The sequence below is a fragment of the Uncinocarpus reesii genome, genomic scaffold (genome assembly GCF_000003515.1).
Source record: "Uncinocarpus reesii 1704 scaffold_1 genomic scaffold, whole genome shotgun sequence".
In the NCBI taxonomy this organism is placed as follows: domain Eukaryota; kingdom Fungi; phylum Ascomycota; class Eurotiomycetes; order Onygenales; family Onygenaceae; genus Uncinocarpus; species Uncinocarpus reesii.
Genome location: NW_003052500.1, coordinates 5,771,221 through 5,794,696, shown reverse-complemented (window position 1 = coordinate 5,794,696; position 23,476 = coordinate 5,771,221). Strand labels below are relative to the sequence as shown.

The 23,476-nt window shown below is 47.1% G+C and overlaps 8 protein-coding genes across 8 annotated transcripts; 2 read left to right on the top strand and 6 right to left on the bottom strand.

Moving 5' to 3' along the window:
* Positions 1 to 637: 637 nt before the first annotated feature.
* Positions 638 to 5,232, bottom strand: UREG_02210 (uncharacterized protein; the record flags this gene model as incomplete). The annotated part of the gene is made up of 5 exons (XM_002542648.1): positions 638 to 1,621; positions 1,678 to 2,415; positions 2,466 to 3,017; positions 3,069 to 4,793; positions 4,849 to 5,232. 5 exons carry the CDS (start codon positions 5,230 to 5,232, stop codon positions 638 to 640), a joined length of 4,383 nt encoding a protein of 1,460 aa, XP_002542694.1.
* Positions 5,233 to 5,774: 542 nt separating this feature from the next.
* Positions 5,775 to 6,985, bottom strand: UREG_02209 (60S ribosomal protein L7; the record flags this gene model as incomplete). Its single annotated transcript, XM_002542647.1, has 4 exons — positions 5,775 to 6,234; positions 6,293 to 6,459; positions 6,656 to 6,767; positions 6,918 to 6,985. 4 exons carry the CDS (start codon positions 6,983 to 6,985, stop codon positions 5,775 to 5,777), a joined length of 807 nt encoding a protein of 268 aa, XP_002542693.1.
* A 798-nt stretch (positions 6,986 to 7,783) lies between these two features.
* Positions 7,784 to 8,731, bottom strand: UREG_02208 (uncharacterized protein; the record flags this gene model as incomplete). The annotated part of the gene is made up of 1 exon (XM_002542646.1): positions 7,784 to 8,731. One exon carries the CDS (start codon positions 8,729 to 8,731, stop codon positions 7,784 to 7,786), a length of 948 nt encoding a protein of 315 aa, XP_002542692.1.
* A 1,076-nt stretch (positions 8,732 to 9,807) lies between these two features.
* Positions 9,808 to 11,239, bottom strand: UREG_02207 (uncharacterized protein; the record flags this gene model as incomplete). Its single annotated transcript, XM_002542645.1, has 3 exons — positions 9,808 to 10,505; positions 10,746 to 11,090; positions 11,143 to 11,239. The coding sequence occupies 3 exons, from the start codon at positions 11,237 to 11,239 to the stop codon at positions 9,808 to 9,810; spliced, it is 1,140 nt and encodes a 379-aa protein (XP_002542691.1).
* Positions 11,240 to 12,176: 937 nt separating this feature from the next.
* Positions 12,177 to 13,597, top strand: UREG_02206 (uncharacterized protein; the record flags this gene model as incomplete). The annotated part of the gene is made up of 6 exons (XM_002542644.1): positions 12,177 to 12,421; positions 12,476 to 12,771; positions 12,821 to 13,051; positions 13,101 to 13,126; positions 13,289 to 13,352; positions 13,410 to 13,597. 6 exons carry the CDS (start codon positions 12,177 to 12,179, stop codon positions 13,595 to 13,597), a joined length of 1,050 nt encoding a protein of 349 aa, XP_002542690.1.
* Positions 13,598 to 14,211: 614 nt separating this feature from the next.
* On the top strand, positions 14,212 to 15,092 carry UREG_02205 (uncharacterized protein; the record flags this gene model as incomplete). The annotated part of the gene is made up of 2 exons (XM_002542643.1): positions 14,212 to 14,699; positions 14,777 to 15,092. The coding sequence occupies 2 exons, from the start codon at positions 14,212 to 14,214 to the stop codon at positions 15,090 to 15,092; spliced, it is 804 nt and encodes a 267-aa protein (XP_002542689.1).
* A 773-nt stretch (positions 15,093 to 15,865) lies between these two features.
* On the bottom strand, positions 15,866 to 18,520 carry UREG_02204 (uncharacterized protein; the record flags this gene model as incomplete). Its single annotated transcript, XM_002542642.1, has 2 exons — positions 15,866 to 18,108; positions 18,184 to 18,520. 2 exons carry the CDS (start codon positions 18,518 to 18,520, stop codon positions 15,866 to 15,868), a joined length of 2,580 nt encoding a protein of 859 aa, XP_002542688.1.
* An 865-nt stretch (positions 18,521 to 19,385) lies between these two features.
* On the bottom strand, positions 19,386 to 22,512 carry UREG_02203 (protein kinase YAK1; the record flags this gene model as incomplete). The annotated part of the gene is made up of 9 exons (XM_002542641.1): positions 19,386 to 20,182; positions 20,241 to 20,599; positions 20,654 to 20,773; positions 20,837 to 21,096; positions 21,145 to 21,304; positions 21,356 to 21,555; positions 21,606 to 21,898; positions 21,962 to 22,023; positions 22,187 to 22,512. 9 exons carry the CDS (start codon positions 22,510 to 22,512, stop codon positions 19,386 to 19,388), a joined length of 2,577 nt encoding a protein of 858 aa, XP_002542687.1.
* Positions 22,513 to 23,476: the final 964 nt, after the last annotated feature.

The window sequence follows — 23,476 nt, the reverse complement described above, 5'->3', positions numbered from 1 at the left end:
TGCTCTGGAATGGCTAATTGCCCAGTCCAAGGCATCATCCGCAAATCCCGGGCTATGATATAAAACCCAGTTCAATACACGATATAGACGTTGGCAGCTCCGAACAAGTCTTGCAACATCCCCGACCGATTCTATCATTTCAGCCACAAGGAGTAGAAGTTCATTTGGCAGAGCTAACAAGCTTGCTCTGCTCAAATTGAAGGCTCGATTTTGATTGTTGTCCATGTAGATTGGCGGCGATATCCTCGGCGCGTTTTGCAAGTATAGTAAAGAGCACATCGGAATCTCGTATAGGTCTTCCGTACGGTTTTGTCTGGCTTGAATGAGCTTTAATGTTATTCCTCTATCACTATATTTCATGAGCTTGTAGTGTGACAGGATGTCAGTGTCTTATAACATGGAATAGGTTCAAGCCTTGTCAGCAATGTCCATATATATCAAAATACCCTATAACGTGGTCAACATAGTTGGTCCCCTGATTTTATAGTGTATATCGAGGGAGAGGACTTACCTATTCAGCCATTCACAGTCTCAAGGTAACATACATGCCAGTAACAAGGAATCCAGTCCAGGATAAAATTCACCAAAAGATCGTTATCATTGAAATATATGTGGTACCAATACCCAATACGCCAAATTACTTCATAGCAAACCCAAAAATAACATCCATCTCAACCCATTGTCGTCCACATTTCTTCAGATACCCGTCAACAACGCCTCTGATTGTCCCAAACCTCGCACGATTCCACTCCGCAAGTGCCAATAGTTTGTCTTTTGTTTCACCGGCGGCTTCCTTCTCAGCGATGGCCTTTACTTTATCCACATCCCACAATGACGAAAAGTATAACATTTGGTTATATAGCTGCTTCTCTGTATATTCATAGGACATACGACCTAGGCAGCCTTCAGCTCGTCCTCGGGGCCCTAAACAGCGGTGACCATAGACACTCATCTGCCTAGTTCTATTGTGACACGCAGGATCGTCACAGACAAGCCAGCCTTCGTAGTACTTGGTTGTCTGGGCCCGAATTTGATTCTCAAGCTGTGCCACAATGGAGATAACAGAAAACGGTTTTTTGCAGTTTGTATTTGGACACACAAGGCCGTTTGGAGTACACGCGTTCGATGAAACGCTAAGGCCTTCAAAGATCGTCCGTTCACGACAAGTGCGGCAGCGAAGTGTGAATCGAGCAGCTTTTTCGAAGCGGAGTGCATCAGGGATTTGAGATTCAAGAGGGCATAATTCTAGGCTTTGCTGGTTGTGGGTGCTGGAAGTGTTGATTTGATACTTCTTAACATCCAAACCTAAGCATTCGGCTAGTTGGACAGCGTCTGTGCCAGGAATCGGAGCACAGAGACGTTCGATGGGAGGGAATATTTGTTTGAGGAGGTAGAATTCTATATCTGGCTTCAACCCGGAGTCTTGTTTCATAACATCCTGTAGCGTATAAGAGCGCTTGGCTGGGGGTAACGACGCGGTTTCGGTGTCTCCCGAGGTTACAATATAGGAGATAACGTCGTTTGGGCGAATGGTTTTTCCTCTAGCTAATTCTCGTAGAGCTACCTGAGCAGGAGGCATAGTCTCCTTATTGGGATATTCATCCGGTCGCTTCGACAGTTTCTGAAAGATATATTAGTAACCTGTAACGTCTTAAAAGATAGGTCAAAAATTCTTACCGTGAAAATCACGTATTTCTGCACCGGAATTGTGAATTCCTTCATTTTCTGGGCGAGGTCTCTCAGGTAGTCGTAAACTTTGCCCAGAACCACTTCGGTATCTTCCCCAGAAAGGATTTCGGTAAGGAGTTTTGAAGAAACCTCTTTAGACAGGGCGCAGTATTCTCTTCTCTTCATATCTAAACCTTTAACTTCAAGGTGATCAACGTATTTACCGTCCACCTCCGTCATATTGATTGCAGCATACTTCTTCTTCGCATGTAACAATAACCGACGAAAAACATTGTCAATATCGATCTCAAGCAATTTGTAGCTGTCGTTAACAAGTCTCTTGAAGTCTCTACCAACTTTTAGAGCTTCTTCGACATTATCCGCGTTGGTGTTGATCATGACGGAGTCAGTGTCACCGTAAATAACGCGAAGTTGATTCTTTTCAGCCAGTTCTTTGGTATTCAACAGAATCTCACGACCTTTGAAGGTTGTGAGCATAGCAAGCGGTCGAGCATAGAACCTAGACTGTGTATATCCTAGGCACCCGTACATGGAATTAGCAGTGAGCTTCAGCGCTAATTGTTTCGTATCCCATAGAGCTAGCTCCTCGGGAGTTGCACGTTTATTTTTCATTAATTTTTTCACCTCCCTTCTTCGACTGACAAGTGTAGAGATCAATCGCGGTAATATACCCTGAGCCTGATCAGTTGGGACGCGAGGAACCTTCTCCTCATTTTCATTTTCAGACTAAAGCAGTCGTTAGCGACGTATTCAAGTGGTGAGAATGCTTTACTTACTACTAGCTCTCGATTCACCGTAGTGAAACAAATGTTGTACTCTTGAATAATACTTGGGTACAAACTGTTAAAGTCCATGACAAGTACGTATTTGTCGTACAAACCCTTCTCTGGTTCAAAGACAAGGCCGCCCTTGTATTTGTCTTTCTTCTTTTTGTCAGCTCCGTCGTCATCACCTTCATGCTCTTCCATCTTCGGCTGTGACTTCCCAGAGTATTTGTCCGGACAAATGTACTTATTTCGATAAAATTCATGTAACAGAATGTATTCATTCCGTTCAGCTCTTGTGCCGGTAAGAGTCCTGGCCCATGAATTGCCAGCGAGATTGGTAAGAACCTTGGTCAGGGGAAGCATCTGAAGCTTCAAGACGAGCGCAGCAATGAAATAGGTATCAGCTTCGCAGTGGCTAACATAATTCATCAACCCTTCCTTGGTGACAGCCCAAGTTTTGAGTGCAGATTCATTGTCAATTTCTCGCCGTAGGTTGTCGTCTCCGAGGTATAATTGACACATTTCTGTGAGACTCCACGATTGACACTTCGTCATCAACGACTAGGCAAGTCATTAGTGGTGACTCTAGTGAAAAATCTAGAGTAAACTCACCTTTCCCATGTCATTTCCGACATCGCATATAAGGCGTCCAGCTACCAACTGTCTTTCCCCAAAGAAACCTGCTCCTCGAAAATTCTTCGGCCATTCGCTTCTTTTCATTCGGCCAATTCGGTGCCAGCCCGGGGTTTTCTTTTCCTTTAGTCTGTTTATCAGGATTGTCAAGTCTACTTCTTGAAGCTGGTGGCCCATCACGACATCAGGATCCATTTTTTCGAATAAAGCCAAGAATTTGCTCAGGAGAAACTGTTCGCTCTTTTCTAGCATAAATGTGCCACGGTGTTTTCGGGTTTCAGCCTCAAATCCAATAGGATATGTAGAACCTGACGGTCTCATAACCGTGAACGTCTTGCATGGAAGCTTTTCAGGGGGCGTAGTGTCCGTCAAAGAAACATTCTCGTAAACCCTCGCACTCGCAACCAAAATCTCTTGCTTGTTCTCTTTAACGTTGAGCTGCGTACGTAGCGCCAGACTCATCAACGTGAATGTAGGGTGGTCCAAATTTTCGGAATCTGAAATCGAAGATATGAGCTCCGGGTCCGAAACCTGACATTCAAGTTTACACCAAGAGGCACCATTGATAGCTGTAAAATCTGCGTCTTCGATTTTAAGCCAACAGGGGCCCATGATGTTCTTCCAGAGCACGAATTGCTCAAAAAGAGAAGTATTTGTACCGAAAACATGGGAGAACGTCTCGCCTTGAACGTCAATCGGCAATGCTGGTTTTGCGTAAGAGTACATAAGCTTGAGATATTTCGCTTCCTTGGGAATATCCGGGAGCTCGAAAGCATACTTTCTTTCGCAGGGTTTGATTTTATGCGTGCCAACTCTCAGCTTGGTCATAAGCCGGTCAACTTCTTGATAGACGTTCTCAATATCAGCTTCTTCATCTGTATTCTGCCCGTCGTGCTTACGGGGCAGAAAGTATAGCTTCCGTAAGATATTGTCGACCTTGACAAAAGCGCTGACATATTTGCCAGTTCTTTTGTTTTTGACTTTACCAAATAGGCAGAGGGCCCCGTTAACTTCGGTATAATCAAACCAAAACAAGCGTAAGCTTCCATCCGCCTCTACAGCGTCTTCAGCTCGTAGCTTGCCAAAAGCGTGGGTCTCTTGAGGCGGGCTACTCAAGACGTTGAGTCTCTTCGTTACATCCGTCCATGACGAAGGATCTATTGCATCTGAATTGGCCCTTACAGGAGACGACGAGGTAGGGGAGGGATAAGCAGTATCTTTCACTTTTGGTTGGGGAGGAGGTCGTTTTCCAGTCATATTGACTCTGGCTGCATTGGCTTCGTTGTGTCCGGTTGCTTCGGCAACAGTCATAAACTCCTCGTCATCCATATCGTCCATGCTTTCATCCTCCTGTTTCACGGATGAGGCCTTTCTCCGTTCCACTGCTTTTGCGACCGGGGAGGATGGCAAAGGATCACTCATGGGCCCATCGTCGTCACCGCCCATGGGAAGGTATCCCGCATCGTCATCGAAATCGATATCAGATTTCGGCTCCGTATCAATTTTGGCGGGGATGACGGTCTTTTGTTCCTTCGGCTTTATCGGAGTGGATTCCTGAGACCGAGGAGGTGAGATAATGCGGACTTTCCGTCGAGTCTCCGATTTCACGGGCTTTTTGACGGGTAGGCGAGACGACGCAACATTCGTATCCATTTCTTCTAGTAGACCTGCCATAAACGCTTCATCTTCAGCGGTGGCATTGCGCTGTGTCCTGTCAGTACGTTGTGGCCCTCCTTCAAACCGAATAGACGCGACAAACCTTTGGTTTTGTAGCATTCGGGGCAGCAAAAGCGTTGCTGAAATATTTGTTGATTCCATTGTTTATCTTCTCTTTTCGATGTTTGTCCTCTTCTCGCTTGCGTTTAGCCGCCTTGCCTCTCAAGGCCGGTTCATCGCTCTCGCTCCCGCTGTCCGCTTGCCGTGTGTCCCATTCTTCACGGCCGTCGTCCGCGTAACCCTCGCCATTATCGTCAACGACAAAGTCGTCGCGGTCGAGCCGTTGCCTAACAACCTTCTTGTATCCCTCCTCGTCGACTTCTTCGTAAATGTCACCTTCTTCTTCAACTTCATAGGTTGCGAGTCGCTTTTTGCCCGATGCACGTAGAGCACGCAGTTCAGCCAACTTTGCGCGTGCAGCTGCCATTGTGAACGATAGGTTCGATTATCTTATGACATATAATCAGCTATGGCACTGAATACACGTGAAAAAGCATAGGAATGATTATAATTAAGTGTTTGATAGGACTATATTTGAGAGATGTTGGGGATTTAGAAATGGGAAATTGGTGGTGGTGACGCGATTCGCGTTGCACCCAAAACGCGCTAGCTTTCCACGCGTTTTGAATTGAACACCACCTTAATAGAGTCCAATAGTCCAGACTCCATAGGCCGGTCGGCGAAACGCAACAAAAATCCGTGTCACTCCCGGTTTACTCACTACGCTAAGAATTCGTGGCATTCGAATCACTTCATTGAAGAACGACAACAGGGATGTTTTGGGGGCCTGAGAGGCACACCTTACGTGAACAAACCCATCTTGATGGCAACGAGGGGTACGGAGTAATGTGCTGTACTTTCAAGAGACGGATTGACAAGGACGACTTCTTTTATTTCGTGCATGCGCCGGCTACTCGACAAATCAATGAATATCCTTGACCAAATAACCCTTCAACATGAATACATTTTCTAGTTCATTTGTTTAATAAGAGCATTAATGTTTTCCTCGCGGTTACCAGTGTCACCACCCTCGATGAAGTGCTTGAATTTGCGAGCGCGGAAGCCACCAGTTGGGTTGGAAAGCTTGAATGGCCACAAAAAGTTGCTAGCCTGCTTGAAGTTGGGTCCGACGGTGTAAATTTCGTGGATCAAATCTTCCATACAGACAATGCCGTACTTGCCAAGGTTGTCTTCGATGATCTGGTTGTCAGTGAGAGCAACACGCTGCTTATCGACCTTGCCGTATCCACGCTTGTAGATGAGTTCGCGGACAGTCTTCAAGTTGGGATAGCCATAGGCGATGTAGGGGTTGACGATAGTAAGCATCTCAGCGGTAGCCTTAGTGAGGCGGACGAAGACACCATTGTTGATCTGGAGAAGACGGAGGAGCTGGAGAATCTTGCGTGGCTTGGGAGCAATCTTATTGATACTAGACAGAGGGTTAGAAGAGCGCATTTCCATCACACGGCAACAACAGAATTGCTTACCCCTTGATACGAACAACGAAGACAAGCTTAGGCTCATCAGGGACATAGAAGGAGCCCTGTTGTTTGCTCAAACGAGCGAGACGGATCTTCTCACGCTCAGCGTCACGGTATTCCTTGACATAAGATTCGGCGCGCTTGAAGATGACGCCGCGCTTCTCCTTGTTGGCCTAAATTATCATTCAAGTCAGATTCAAATTTTCGAGTGAAAGTTTCGTGAAATAACAGAACAAGAATATAGTGTCAGCCCCGAAAGATGGTTAACAAAGCGACAGCATTGACCATTGGTCTAGTCGCGAGGTTGGTAATTGTCATCATAAACATAGTGGAATCGAAATAGTCAGCTAAGAAAATATGCCCACCAACCTTCTTTCTCTTCTCGAGCTCGGCAGCACGAGCAGCTCTAGCCTGCTCCTGGCTCTTTCTCTTTTTAAGAAGAGTTTCAGGAACGAGGATCTGGTCCTTCGTTGGAACGGAGCTACAGATTCGGCATGCGGGTCAGCATAGTCTACCCAGGAATAACAAAAGTCTCGCCGAGTGGAAGAACTGCAGCTAATAGTGCCACATTCTCAAACTGAAGGCTTTGTAGAAACTCGACGGAATGAATTTCATCAGTGAAGCTGATTACATGAGTTTAGACACTTTCCGGTTCAAACCCGAAACCACAACTGTTGAACCAGAGAGAGAAAAACTCATGAATCGGATACCTCAACTGACAATGCCCCAAACTAAAATCGCTCAGGAAGACGATGTTGGTCTATTTTCGCCCTTGTGTCTCACAGGAAAATTTTTCCGTGTGGTCAACGGTGCGATTAGAAACAACAATGATTTTCAAGGAGAAAGCTCGCGCCTTCAACCTCAAAGCCCAAACACGTTCTCCTATTATTTGCTCCGCTGACGTTCAACTTTGAGCGTAGATTTCGTAGGAGAAGAAGTGTGCGTCTGGATTAATCGAGCTGGTGCATTGCTCAGACCTTAGCAAGAAGATCGAGCAGCATCTCCAGCGAGAAGGACGGACTATAGCTGAGCCTGCGCACACGGAGTAATCAGCAGAATGGTGCAAAGGAAAGATAAACCATACGTAGAAGCGGCCATGTCGAATGCTGCGAGGTGTTGTCGACGCGTTGGCTGGTTGTCTGGCGGACCGAGAGAAATGGGCGGGAGTTCAAAAGTTCAGAATCTCGAGAATCAAAGGTTGCGGGTTTGTGTGGAAGCGTCCATTCCGCTAGCAGCGCCAAGATGCCGCGACGCCTTTCCACTTCTGGATGTTAGGGCTATTTTATTCTACGATCGGAAAAACATTCTTCCAACTTTGGGTCAAAATGGATGCAAACTACAACGATCATAAGCAAAGGGAGTTGTTCTCATTAAATCTCGAATACATGCAATGACCATACATGGACGGCAAGTTAATTGGTTTCTCATCTTTGATGGACTCATAAAACCATTAACCAACTAACTTAGTAAAGGAATCTTCAGTTCATTCATGATTCATCATGGCAGGGTTATTTTGCTATGACATATCGAACAATAGCATAGGCGACTCATGGCATCATGGTGCATCCGTTTCATGTCGCGGATCTGCGCCTTTGCAGAATCGATCATCTCCGACATAAGTACCTGGTGTGGATTGCATAGCAGATGCGGCTCACAAAATTTGGAACTGAGTTTCCGTGTACGATTTATCGACGACGAAGAAGTACGTCGTTTAGGCCGACATTCTCGTCCAGATTGTTGATTCTTGGTTGGTTCTGCCTTCGCACGGGCTTTGGATGATGCGGATGTCCCCGTCTTAGTTTGATCGTTGCGCGGAGAATTGCATGGAGAGTTGCGAGACTTGCGGGAAGACTTGCCCTTCAAGACTGGGAAGATTGTATCGTTGATGTATTGGCTGGAAACTCCGCGCGCCAGGGCATCTGTGGCTCCTCGCCTTAGCCGTTCGACGTACTCCTCTCGAGGGTTGGAGTCAAGAGTATAGCGCGGGCTAAGGTACACCAAGGCCTTGACTCGTCGTTTCTTTTCACCATTGCCATTTCCATGTTGTTTCCTTGAGCCGTTATCTGGCAAATATAGATCAATCTCAAGCATATGCTTCTCATACGCTATCGGCACGCCTTCATTCTTATCTAGGCGCGGTTCATCCAGCTCGTCCAAGTTGTAACAGAGCCCTTCCACTACATTCCCCGGCGATGGGACGACGTTGGCGTATCCGCGCTCGTTGATTTGCCAACGATAGCCCTGAAGCCGCCCTCTGCCGAGAAATGTGCTCCATGGGCATCTTTCGGCCATTTGCTGCAGGCTAAGATTACTCCCAAACGCGAAGTAAACACGGGGCTCATTCTTTGTTTCATGTCGGCTCGTAGCCGGGGTATCAGTTGCTTTAGCAGGCGGCTTAGCAAAACGAACTTTCTTGCCCTGGCTGATATTGCGCTTGAGGGTCATGCTGGAAGTATGAGATGTGTCGTTAAGCAAAGAAGTTTAGCCAGCGAGTTCGTTAGCACTATCAATGTCTTTGGTCAATCGTTGAAGACAGAGCTCCTGGGGGAAAATAGAGGATTCTTATACCCAAGCACTCAAGAGGGTGAATAGCGAGCTGAGGCTGAGAGGTGACTACGCCGCAAATGCACGCCCCTCACCGCTGCAGTTTTAGCGAGTCAACTGTGCCGCTTCGCTCCCGATGCCGATAGTCTGCACCCTTCTTGCCCAACAATAGCCGCGACGTCACCCAATAAACCGTCTATCCTTGGAGGTCATCTGCATTTTTGAACTGGATAATGACAGCATCGCAATCTTTTGGTGGAAAGCGGCGGTGCGCCTTGATCTTCAAATAGGCCGCCGTTTTCTTCAACAACGAATCAGTGATGCCCTTCAATCGCCTGTCTGGACTGAATGCCTTGCCGGCTAAGTCCCATAGCGGCGTTTGAATCATCATGGTGGCAAGGAATTTTGCATCCTTGAACGTTTGCCTAATTTGATGAAGGGGGACGTCGAGGGCCGATAATTCCCTTCTTACTAGAGCCGATTCAACTGGCCAGCGCTCCAGGGTAACAAGAGGTACGTTGGGGCTTAGCCAGCAACATGATGGATTTCCAAGCTTGAGTCTTAATGTGCCGCTCCGGAACATACTGTCGATGCCTGATTCATCGAAGATAACTAGTTAATGCTAAACCCTTTGCATTCTAGCAGCACTGTCTGGACATATATTTTTCTTACTGGCGATGTCCTTTTAATGTCCAATGATGAGTTCTATTCATCAATCCACAACTATATCTTTTCCCACATCTAGCATACCTCTATATTGCTCCTTGCTCGTAGCTCACTCTAATATATATGTCCATTCGACCTCGCTCCTCGCATCTAGGAAGGTTACGGTTGTCGATTTGGTATTCACTTAGCTTTGTGCCTTCTATTGTATTTCATTCCTGTCTCCATTTCATCCTGAAAGCTGCTGTTTTAAACAAGAAAAGGCACCACGTACTCTACATTTCCAGTGTCAAATACCCGTCACTGGCCAACCGCTACCGGGAATCAAAAGGCCAAAGCTTATCCGCTTCTTCTACGGTCATTCCCTCGCTGCAAGCTGATTCAATCCACTCATCATATGCTGCCTTGTTTGCTTCTTTGGCAGCTTCCCATACTTCATTGGGGACCCAGCCATCAGATGTCGTTTGCATTTGAATCTTGAGCCATGCTTTTAGCTTCTGCTTGGTTTCAAAATCTTCATACTGTTGAGCATGCTCTGCAATTTCTTTTTCATCTGGTGAATACGGAAAATCCCCTGGGAGCTGAAGATCGGCCCAGATGCCTTTGAGATCCATGAGTTCCTGGCGAATAGCTGGAATGCCATCTCGCCATGTTGTGAAGCAGTAATGAAAAAGCCTAAACAGGGACGAGTCGAGTTCTCTGGCAGGTCGCAACTTTGGAGTTTTGTATGTCATGATCACGTCATATGTCTGGTGGCAGATTGCAAGATCTTTCAATAACCACTGTTCGTCGGCAGAGTTTGGTTGGTCGTTCTCTTCAGCAGGATTGATATCTGGGAGGGCGGCAAAGTCAGGCGTAGAGTGAGCATATATGAAGGCCGGCTCGATGCATGTCAGTTGCCAGTCAATCAGGCCAGTAATCTGGGTTGTATCTTTAGGGGACACGTATATGTTTCGCTTGTTGTAATCTGCATGTATGAGAGTCGGCAATCCAGCTTTTTGAATGCGTTCATCTTGAGTTAGCTGTTGCATGGTTTGCTGGCATATTTTCAGTAGACGAATATGATCTTGAACCGACCCTCGGAAAGGACAGGTATCTTTAGTAGCAATGGTATCATCGGGTAAACAGGCATATGCAGTATCTATTAGCCCAGATGCATACTCGCTAAGGGTTTTCCCTCGAAATTGTTAGATCGATATACCTCAAGAGGGATGGATAATCATACATGGACCCCGGTTAGAGCTCGACACACCATACATTTCCATATCACCAGCCCCACAGTTCCAAAAAAGTGGGTTGCAATATGGACCAATGCAGAAGCCATCCTCTAGAGGTATTTTGGAAGTGGCATCAATCGGCGCATCAGCAAAATATATATTGCCATACGCTGGGAATTCCAAAGTTGCCATATCTCGAAGTTTAAAGGATAGGTCCTTTGTACAATGCATATGCTCTGAGGACGTCATCTGGGGCCACTGCCCGTGCAGCTGAGCCCCATCAACATGTTCCTGGATAATGTACTCAATTCCAGCGGGATTATTTGGGTCGTCGCTCCATGCTAAGATCTTGGGGATGGGAAGTGAAAGCTTCGATTTTACTGTCAGATGTTAACATAGTAATAGTTCAATCGTTCGATTGGACCGACTTACAATAGCTGATGGTTGCAACCTCTGAGTTAGTCGTCAGCCGCGACGGTCCCGCGACTGAAGTTGGTATTCTCGCAACAACAGTCCTCCCTGTGTCCATTGTCAGGACAAATACCCTGTTATAGCCACCTTCCTTCTTTTCATAGCTACTAACTTTGGATGCGTTGCAGGCGTTGGCAGCAATATCACACAGGCGAGCAAAATCGAAGCGGAGGAGCCGTGCTGCCCTTTGCAATTTGTCTTGATGCAACCATCGGCCATCAGTATGGAGATAAGGTTCTTGGGAAAACATTGAAGGTTAGAATCACGCAATAGCAGGAAAGGAGTATGTATATTTTACCGGGAGCGGAAGCTTTATTCTCGAAGTCAGTGGTGAAAGACATTTTCGAGGAAGCGCCCACCTTAGGAGCACTCACGTTTCCGCCCTTAGTAAAGGATATCGACAGTGGGTGGTAAGGGGGTTGAGCATTCAAAGGGAAGGGAGCGCAGATACGGAGAATAGCCCGGTGCCGCAACCCAAGCCGGCTCAGCATAGTGGATCTGAAATCTAGGGCCTGTTCGGTTCAAGGTCGAATTCCTTTAACGGACCGTAATGTGGATTCTATAATGCACTGAGTTTGCTGTGGAGCTCGAGCTTTGGATGCTTATAAAGACGTCAAAGCAAGTCCGGACTCCCGTTATTATTTGCAGTTGATTTCAACATGAAAATATGGTCTCCTCAGGTAACCAGCTAAGTCGAGCAAAGCGCCACTACCGTCGCTGGTAAAGCTTCCTATCCTTGCAAATTCTTATATAACGACCTTCTAACGTACGTTTATGCTTATAATTATATAGCCTCAAGTGAAAAAGAACAGGGCGACGACTGGAACCTTTGCGGAGCAGTTGACTAGTCAGGGCAACCCGTTGAGCGCCCATCATGCATGCTAATAATAGGCAACACACAGACATAACAAGCACACCGGCCCAGGAGTTCAGGACATCTTCCTCCTTGTCTTTCGGACAACCTGTTTGTGTTCTGTTTACTCTAGTCCGAAATCATGGCCCAAGTCCAATACCCTGTGAAAAGACGGAAATGGGACGATTATCCTGGCTGGACCACCAGTCTTGCCGATGGCCCCGAGTCTGAGATGCTGAGGGAATATGAAGAAGGCGGTCTGTGTCCCATTGTGATTGATGACGTGCTGAGTGGCGATGATCTGTTTAGTCCGCAGTCCTACTCCTTCAAGATCATCGGCAAGTTAGGCTGGGGATCCTATTCCACCGTCTGGCTGGGCAAGGAATTGTACGACACCCTCTGATAAAATGCAATGACAATTTTGCTGACTTGTTTGTGCAGGCAATCAGGCCGGTTCTTAGCTCTCAAGGTGTTGAGGCGTGAGCACATTACCCGAGATAATGTGGAAATGAGAATCCTGAAGACACTGGGCAAATTGCAGCTGGCCTTTTTCTACACTCACCAGCCTACTCAGGACCAGTTCCTGTGTCTTGGGCTGCTGCCACTGGGAGCTACCTTTCCAGAAAATGGCGAAGAGTATCTTGTGCGACTTTCTGATCTCCCTTCCATCACCACTGTCATCAGACCCTTATTGACAAAGGTGCTCAACTTCCATAAGCATGGAATCTGCCATGGTGGTAAGTGGTTGTTTTGGCTGGGAAATTATTATATGCTGACTCTGTGTAGATCTCAGTCATTCAAACATTGCCTTTGGAGTGCACCCGGATGCATTCACTTCTGAAGCCTTGCAAGAGACCTTCCAGGAGGACTCCAAATCATACATCAAGCTTGTGGGAGTCCCTGGAGCACCACCTCCCCGGCCAGCCAATCTACCAGAATACATAGTCTTCCATCGAAATCCCCTCAAGACAAACAGCACTGACTTGTCCCTGGTAGACATCATAGAGTTTGGGAAAGGTTTGTTCAATGCATGAGCTGGCTGGCTTAACAATACTAACTATTGTAGCATTTGATACACCCAAGAAGGACGGAGTGTTTGGGACTGAGCCTTATTGTGCCCCTGAGCTGAAATGCGAATATCCAAACACTGTTACTGCTAATATAAAAGCAGACCTTTGGAGTCTGGGTTGTGTGGCATGTCCAATATGTGCTCCCTCAGAATTGAATAGTACTTATTAATCTGTTTCTCTCTAGATTGCTTACGCTCTCAACCTTGAACATCTATTTGGGGATGAAAGTATCATCGAGCAGTATTGCGGTATGTCGCTTTTTGCCCAGAGATTAACTGGGAAATTTGGCTGACTCAACATAGCAGGTGATGACAATGCACAAGTTGCTATAATTGAAAATTTTATAAGATGGAATACCTTCTTAAAAGACTCTGCCAAACATAGGGCTTTGGCTTGTCAGCTTATTCACGCTCTACTGCAGGTCGACCCCGAGCGTCGGGATCCTGAGAAAGCAATGCAGTTGCTCTGCCAGTTGGAGGCCGATACCAAGTAGAATGGACTTCTGGAGTTCAAGTGAAACAATGCTTCAGTGTGTTTCTAGAGCTGACTCGCGAAGGACTGCTGCTCTTATTTTTTCATTGGCTTTTCAAGACTTCATGCTCCAACATGCCAGGCCCTTGTTGTGAACATGTTAAATCCCACCCTCTGAGGATATGTGTGTTGATATTCAAACACATGTAGCCATAAGGGCTATGTGCTTGTTTCCGTCCATGAAAGGATGGTTTTTCATAATCTTTCCCGCGAGGCTTGCAGCAATCTGGAACAGGATATAGTCGGCGGCTTCGAGGCTCTGGTGATATGAGACCTTGAAATAATGATTGTTGCTAAGAAGCCAAAGCTTCTATTATATAAATTAAGAATAATGTATGCTGATACATGAGAATTGACCTGGGAATAGCTTCATGTTGTAGAGTAGATAGGAAGATGGAGGGAGGTTAAGGGCGGTTAGGAGGGTTAGCTAGTTAGATAGTTAGTTGGGCATTAACTAGTTAACTAATGACTGACCAATCAGATGATGGATTTGTAGAGGTGGTGCAAGCCAGGCGATGAGCTCTGCTCAAGCCGCAAGGACCCTTAAGGCTTTCATCAACTGCAACAACCATTCAAATGTCTGCTCGCCGCGGCGTTGGTCTTGGAGCTTTCGCACATCGCTCCCAAACTACCCAGTCGTACGCCAACCATGGAGCCAACCTACGCTCAACCCACCTAACATCCCTCCAAACCCAGCTCTCCGTTTTCCAGTCCTTACTGCACACCTTCGCACTCGAGCATGGCGAGACAATCAAATCGAACTCGACATTCCGTGCTGAATTTGCGCGCATGTGCCATGCGATTGGAGTCGACCCTCTTGCCGCAAGTAATGTGAAAGGAAAAGGCAAGCGGGGGCTGGTTTCGGGGTGGGCTGAAGGCGGGGGGAGCTTTTGGACGCAGGTGCTGGGAGGGGACGTGAATGATTTCTACTTCGAGGTTGCGGGGAGGGTCGTGGAGCTGTGTAGGGAGACCAGGGCGGAAAACGGTGGGTTGATCAGTGTGGAGGAATGTCGGAGTCGGGTGGCTCGAGGAAAGGCCATTGGCGGTGGGTTGCAGGTTTCCGAGTAGGCTTTCCAGAGAGCTTCCCCCCCTATCGTGAGAATGGGAAACTGGGAACTAACCGTCCCTCACTCACTTCTAGAGATGATGTACTCCGCGCTGTCAAGTCCCTAGAACCTCTGGGCTCCGGCTTCTCAATCGTCAAAGTGGGAAGCAAGCAGTTCGTGCGCTCAGTTCCCAAGGAACTCAACACAGATCAAGCCACCGTGCTCGAAGTCATCCAGCTTCTCGGCTTTGTAACCGTTTCCATGCTACAACTTAATCTAAAATGGGAAAAGGCACGAGCTCAGACCGTTATCGACGATCTTCTTACCGATGGGTTGGTATGGCTTGATGCCCAGTGCCCCGAGGAGAAAGAATATTGGTCGCCACAGAATCTGCTCGACGATGCTTCTTGAATAGTGGAAGTTATGATGCAAATAATTCAGCATACCGAGGTGGTTACAGCGAGCCTTCTCCAGCATCTACCGCTTGTGGAAATAAGTTGGACTATGTGGCTATACTCTAGCAATATCTGATTCTCTAAAGCGACAGATAGCTATCCGAATCGCCAACGTGCGTTCATGAGACGTCGAGCTTTGGCGGGATACACCTCTTCGTGTATATGCGTGTGAGAGGAAGCGGAGCTCGTTGAGCAAGGACAACCCCATGGCGATCCTGGGCCCAGTCCCTGGATAAGAGAGACAGGAACGTTGTCAGAGTCTCCCTGCCGATGGCAAGGCCCGGAAGTATCGGTGCGAATGGTTCCATAAGCTACCGGATCAGCTATAAGCCACATACGCCGGGCTGATGTCTTGTCATCCCACCTAGCGTATATACGATAGTCTCCAAAGTTGAAATCTAAGTGTCTTACTTAGCATAGCCATTATCACATTTCTTTCTCTACCAATCGCATATTCATAGAGGCAGCAAGACTGGCATTCTAAAGAGTCATAGAAAAAGCAAATTTCATGAAGCAATTTATCATTCATCCACACCTCCCAGAACAAGGCATAACATGCCCTGTGATAGCACATGCCCAGAAGATGAAAAAAAACACAGACTTTAGACCCCAGTTAAAAGTAGTAGTGACCTTACATCAACAAAAGAGAGGTTAGGAAATCAAGATGACAACGGAATCATAAGAGACAGCATAACTTCATATTGGTACCGCAACCCCAAAAGACGAATTTTATGCCTTGATGGCTCCTCCTAAAGCACCCCCGCTGAATTGCTGGCCACCTGGTCTACGCTGCTGTCCACCAATGGGCGGGCGACCACCGCCGCCTCCTCGTCCACCACGACCTTGACCTCTACCTCCGCGACCACCTTGGCCCTGGTCGCGTTGGAAGGCGTTGGCCATGCCTTGCGTTCGCTGTTCAAGCGTTTTCTCGTTGGCCTCAAGCAGCGACATCGATTTGTCGGCCAAAGTGACGATTTGACTTTGCAGCCTTGAAAGCTCGACGCCCTTTCGGAAGACGATGGCATCGTTGACTTGGTCTAGCGCTGCTGCTAGCTCCTCGTGTGAGATCATACGGCTGATGATGGCAGATATTTTCTTTTCGGGGAGGTCGAACATGTTTGAAAGGGTGGCGATGGAGAGGGTGTCGTAAAACGGTGCGTAGGTGAAGAGGTAGGTGCGAAGACCTTCCTCTTGAATTTGCTGGGCAAGCATTTCCTTGATCTTGTCAGGTTGGGCCATCAGATCCCAAATCTTGATGGAGTTGAGGGTTTCTGACGCTTTTTTCCAGTCACCAGCTGCAAGGAATTTAGCGCTCATAATGACACCATCACGCGTATTCTCAGGTGGGCCAGTGAAGACTTGACGTTCGTTATAATCTAACATCCTTCGGAAAGTCTTGGAAATAATACGTCGCTTCATCTCAGGCGATGATGAAGTCTGGGCCATCAACGGGACTTCCAAGAACATACTGCTAGTTAAGTAGATGCATTCCAGGAGTTCCAAGTTGATGTGCATATGGAAAGGAAGCTGGCGTTGACGCTCAAGTTTCTCTTGCTCCGGCGACACCGAGGAATATCGTTGCAAAATGATGCCTTGTGCCAACAACTCCTTCTGTCGACCACTTCCGCAAACGTCTGAAAGCGTGTTTTGAGCTTCGTATATCAATCCAGCGCGGAATGCGCAGAGCCCGATCTGAACAAGGGTTCGGTTGAATAAGATTTGAGTGCTGACATCAAAGTTGGCAATGTTTTCAGTAAGATGAGACATCAGCATCAGATCACGGGCACGGTGATAATTGTCATGGAGTGCAAGGAAGTAAATCTGGCAAAGCATAGCGCGTGCTCTGATAATTCCGTCACTGTACTGGAACAAGTAGTTGCAGATAGTTTGCACCAAATTTGAAACGTTCGACTTCATATCCCGGCTAGTGATGGAAGAATTAAGTGTTTCGGGAAGACCCTTCCATGTGTTTTCCTCCAAAATGGTGACCACTTGAGATGGCTTGAAGTATAAGTGCTCTAGTCGTCTCATCAAAATTCTGTTCACACTTTCCTGGCGAGATTCGGATTTCTCGGTCTGATTCAGATTTTCCACGTAAAGGAGTGCCCGAACAATATTGTTGTAAAGGAGTTGCTCGTCACCCAGCCTTTCGATATATTCGGCGGTATGGGGATCGATGTGTTGCAAGGATCGAATCAGTTCGTCATCTAATCTCTCAATGGATGAGACAATGCTACCTGGGACCTTGAGGGTCTCGCCAGGGGCAAGTTGGGGGATCTTCTCATCGTCTTCCCACTCTTCGGCACCTTCAACCACGACGAACTGTGGATGCTCTTCTAACGTGGAAATTAATCTCAAAATTTCTTGCTCAGCAAGCTTCCACTGTTCAGTTGGCATGTAGTTAGAGATTGAGGACGTAGTGAGATCGAAGCGAGTGGAAACCAAGGTCAAAAGAATTCGGATAGTATGGTACGGTGTCGAGGCAACTTCGAGAAGCTTCTCCATAATCTTAATCTGCTCAACACGATCGGTGTTCTTCTTTCCTCTGGACTCCACTATCACCCTCAAATGTTTAAGAATGCTTTCCGGTGTGTACTGAAGTGTTCGTCCGCCACGGCCAACGGTTGAGAAGCCCTCGTCACTAACAGCCAGCGTATCTTCAACTCGTACAGCCCGAGGCTTCTTTTCGACGACGACGGTTTCTTGCATTTCATCTTCCTCGAGATATTCGTCCTTGTTTTCTCGGTACTTGTCAATTTCAGTGGTGTAATCTTTGTTGTTCTTCTTGATACGCTGTTTGACAGCATTTAGACCCTTTGCGTTGCTTGCATTCATCTTTTTCGTGCTGGTCTTTTGCTTGGCAATGGTCTCGTTCAAGAAGTCCTCCAAATCGGCAATAGCCTTGATATACAACTTAGGTGTCGGTCCCGATTGAGCGATCTTTGCAACTTGTCGATTCAGTTTATCAAACTCTGCACATACATATTAGTTAGCATCACTGTTTTCCCACGACGAACTTTACGTCGCAAAACAATCGAGCGTCAGACCTGTTGAAATCACGGCCCAGTCATTGATCTTTTCAGCATTATCAATCAACTTCATCGTCCCCTCCAATTCCTCTAATCTCTTGTCCTTCGCACTCTTGACGATTGTCACTTTGTCTTCTTCCTCGCTCTCCTCGCTGTCGGAAACATCCCTCAAGAATTTTTCCGCGCCTGTTTTTTGACCCTCATCGTCAGAGCTGCTTTCCTCCTCCGAAGACTCTTCTTCGCTAGAACTCTCCTCTTCATCGGAGACTTCTTCCTCCTCGCGATCGGAGTAGAGCTCCTCCTCATCAGAGGAACTGCTCTCGCTATCGCTTCCGCCGTGGAAAAATCGAGACATGGTGAAGAGAGTGCCCTAGATTGTTCTCCGATAGATTTCGTGGATGCCGAACAAGTTGTACTAAGGCGGCCAAAGGTCGATGAGCTCTCAAAAAACCCTCTGAAAGAAAATCGCTGGGGTTGACTTGGAGGCGAAACTTGACTCAATCGTTCACCAAAAATCTAAGCGAATGCGACTAGCCGGAATGGGAAAAGCGCAAACTCTATGGCCTCGATATCATCGCCTCGCCAACAAACCGTTGGAACTCCTATTGGACTTCATCTTCAATTTCAATGTCAGAAACATATTCTACAGGGAAGCCACCGGGAACAATATTCAACAATAATCATAACTCAATGGCCGAAACTGTTTCCAAACGGTGTATGTGAAATCATATATACCCACGCCAACGCTATGCTTGAGGAAATAAAACAGCGAAGCCAAAACGAAAAATGTATATGTCCGATGAACAATAAAAAAAGCTTTGCATCACTCTTTGAAGAATCAGCGGTCGTCATATCATTCTTTAACAACAAGAATCCAAAGCGTCATCCAACCAAAATCCGAATCCAAGCCCTGTCATTCCGGTTTCATGAGAAGTCCAATCCCTCTCTTCACATGGGAATCTTTTCCAAGGGTTGTTAGGCTCATTGCTCTTTCTGTGAAAATTGTTCCAGCAACACTAACCGCTGTAATTGCGGACGCTGTCACCAGGTGCTTCGATGGCCTGAATACATGTATATATAGAACAAAAAGCAGGGCAAAACAATTTGATGCCCACTTCATTTGAAACCCCCTGAAGAATTCCGTCAGCAGTAGAAACGGCAATGTACCTCTGAAAGGATACATGGGCGCATTGTACAGCGGCAGATTCTATCGATCGATATCAGCGCCATTGATTTTGGGCCATAAACCCGTCTCCAAGTGCACCATCCTCAAGGTTGCGGATGAAATCCCGGTTCCGACCTTGCGACCCACCTACACGGCTCCCTCTTCGCCTATTTCCTGACGTAGTTCCTTCGGGATAGCCGTCTGCCGGTGGAGGATAGTATGCAGGGCTAGGTTGTAGGCGAATAGGCGCGTTCGGATCCAAGTGACTAGCAACCCGTTGAATTGCGGGAGGGATGCCACTCTGTTGCTGATCCATGGTGGAAGCTCTTTGTCGGCCAGCCCGCGTTGTCGCTTGAGCGTAAAGGCTTTGCGAGGCTCCATATGATTGTTGTGGGATATGCGTAGGGGTTTGCATCATTCCCATTTGATGACCGTATCCCGATTGTTGGGCTGGATATGGTAGAGGAGCCCCTTGTTGGTGACCACTGTATATATTGTTGTACACTGGTGGCGGTTGGCTGTGAGTAGCTGGGTTATATTGGCCCATCTGCATTGCATATGCAGACTGCGCGGCGGACTGAGCTTGAACCTGTGCTTGGGCTTGGGCTTGGGCTTCCTGGACCGCACGTTGTTTGCTGGCAGCTTCGGCTTGTTGTTGTTGCTGGACACCGGGTGCAACGGATTTATTAACCACTGATGATTTCAGGTTCATTGGTGGCACAAATGGTTGAGTGAACTTTTGTTGGGTTATGAACGGATGCAGTTTTGCTTGTTGCGGGGACCATCTTTCCAAGGGGTTGATTGTCAATAACCCGCGAACAAAATCAGTGAACGCAACTCGGTTGTTTAATTCTGAAGATAAAAGTAAGCAATGGACAAAGAATTATAGAATGCAAGGCAAGGGGATTACCTCTATCAATCTCTGCTTGTTTCATGTTCTTCCTAGGCATTGCATAGTTACGAATGATCTCGCTCAGATTGTTCGACTGGAAATACCGTTTGCTAGGCTGTTCTTTGGTGTTATGTTCTCGCGAGTACTGTTCTAGACTTTTGAGCCTATAACTCCGTCTCCCGAACTCGTCTTGGGTCTTTTCGAAGAAATCACCAGCTTGCTTTCCCATTTCGATCATCCAAGTTGGTGGCATGCCTAGCATTTCCACTATTCTGGACACCTGGTTATACTCGGAAGATCCGGGGAATAATGGCAAGCCAAGGAAAAGTTCAACAACGATACAACCCAGCGACCACATATCGATGGCGGATGAATATCTAAGATTATTGTTAACAGAGCCTGCCTATTGATAGTGCATGTTGGATACTTACGGCAGGCCCAACAAGACTTCAGGCGAGCGGTAGAACCGAGACTGGATATATGTATACACAGTCTGCCTTTCATCGCAAGCAGATCCGAAATCTATGATTTTTATGATCGGGCTCTCAAGACTGCAGGTAGGGACAAAATATCAGCACATAAAAAGGTAAACAGTTCCGGCAGGATTAACATACTTTTTGAGCAGAATGTTCTCCGGCTTCAAATCACAATGGATTAAGCGGGCTTTGTTGAGTAAAGCCAATCCATTTAGAAGCTGTTGAGCAAAAACACGGACCAGTGTTGTACTAAGCCCACGAAATTGATTCTGCTTGATCAGTTCATACAGGTTCACACTGAGAAGCTCGAAAACCAAGCATAGATGCTGCCGGTGAATAAAAGTATCTTTCAGCCGCAAAAGATGATGGTCATCATTTTTGTCCAGCTTACTATTAATCTGTGATGTGTTAGCGTATCTCCAAGACATTGGATTAAGTGAACCTACCAGGTCAAGAACTGAGACTTCCATCATGCTCTGGTTAAAGTACGCCGTTCGGTTCTTTACAACCTTGACAGCTACTACTTCTTGTGTTTTTAAGTTCTGGCACTTAACGACTTGACCAAATGTTCCCTGTCCAAGCACATCCAGAATTAGGTACCGGTTCCTGAGAAAGTGTTAATAGTTGTTACGTGCTTCATCTTGCGTGGATACTCACTTGTGATTCCCCTCCTCACTTCCCAGAATATCATTTACATATAGGATATAATCGCTGTCATCATTATCGTACCCATCATTTTTGGTTCCTTTACTGGGCTTGGTTAATACTCGACGTGGGTTCCTCGAGGACTCGTATTTGAAGGTCGGGTTACATATCCGGTACGTGGCTGGTAAATGAGTTGTAAGGGCTTGTAGGGGCTACTATAACTTAGAAGATAGAACGAAGGTACACAATCAAGAGAACCTACGCTAATGAAACCGCCTTCCGGGTTCGCACGACGCAGGGCGGGCTGGGCAGCTATTTTCGGCTTCAGCTCTTGTGTTGATTTGATCTTTTGAAACCTCGGCACCGGCCCTCTTCTAACAGGGGTCTCTGGGACAGAGGTCGACTGGTTCAGATGTGTTGGCTGGGTCTTTTGGTTTTGAGAAAAAGCGGTATGAAGCTGAAGCGTGGCGTTCTGCGGGTAAAACTGTTCAAGGCTCATATCCGTTGACTGTATTGGGGGTAATCGCGGAGCTTGCGGTCTTGAAGGTGCACCAGCTAGTAAATCCAGTAAGTCAGTACTATTCTGTCTAACATCAGGGAAAGGGAGTCTAAACTTACATGGCGGAGATTGGTAGGTTTGAGACGGCCCAGTGTAGGTATTTGTCCTCGTGGGAGATGGTCTTGAGCTCGAGTTACCTGCGGGGAAAGCGTATTGCGAAAGCGTTTGGACTAGCATTATAGGGCGCTACTGGCGACGTGATGTGCATAGGCGAATATTTCCTCGCTATTGAGGATTCTTCGCTCGATAAGAATTGCGAAGAGGGACGACTTTGCTGACTAGACCTGACAGGATATTTAGATCGATTGTAAGGATCTGCGTCTTCCATCGGGGTGTCAAGGTCGACAAACTCCCGCGTAAGCGGGGTTGCGGAAGGTGACGATGTCATAGAGATAGATTTGGCGTTGGAAGGTAAAGGTGGAGGATTTGTAGCGGTGGGACTTTGATACGTCTCATAGGAGTAGCCTAACGGAGCTTGTGGTTGTTGCACCTGGCCTCCAGGCCCAGGAGCTGGATACTTCGGAGCCATTTGCGACGGATGACCATTCCCAAATTGGTTGGCTGCTCTGTTTCCTGTTGAATCGGTGTAAGCGGGCCACTGCGGATCCATGATTCACCCAGAGAATTTCTGTAATCCGGCGAGTGGTATACGTCGAGCTCGAGGCAATGGCACCTCGGTGGTGGCGCAAGTCGAGTGCTAGATGTTGGTCAACGCCGAAGTTCGATGATTTCGATAGTTATCACCATGCAATCCGATGATAAACGTAGTGAGAGGACTACGGGAGGAAATAATTCGAGGGGGGAAGAGATATGGTGCCGGTGACCATACCTGGATAGGGCGAGGTGCTAGACAGAATGTGCCCAGGAAACGCTCATCATCGATGTGGAGGGGTCGAACAGGATGACTGCTATGGGAAGGAAACCGCAATTGGGCTTGATCAGCAACGAGATTCCATCCAGAGAATCTTTTCGGTTGGAAATGTGTCGCAAACTCAGGCCTCCTTTGAACAGCCTAGGTACCACCCCCCGATATCTCGCGGTAGCTGGGTAAACACCAAAGCGGAGAGGCGGGCGAGGTATGTGGGACCGAACGACGAGACTCACAACTCACGAGAAAGAAACCCCGGGATAAAAACCCAGGCAGGTTGATGGGAGGGCTGCTAGAAGTCGATAAAAGTGAAACCAACTTGGCTGCTGCCAGTGATGGTTTAGGTCATCCTGTGCTGAGTGGGAGAGGGAGAGCCAAGGTTTTGCTGAACAGTCGAATCAGTCCAAGACGCTGTCACACCAAACAACAGAGTTGATGAGTTAACAGCAACAAGTACGTGAGCAGATTGAATTGGAAAAGGGAGCTCTGCTAGATTATGGCTTGATATAAGTTATTTACTACTTTTCATCTGCCTAAACTATTATTACCCTAAAGGAGTAGGCTAACTTTACCCAATGAGGGGTTGGAGGCCTCAGGCAATGATTTAACCAGCAATGTGAAGCAAATCCATATTGCTTGCCTGCAGCAGATCGGATTTGATCTGGCTGATACGCATTTCTTGTATTTTGATTGTTTTTGTTGACAG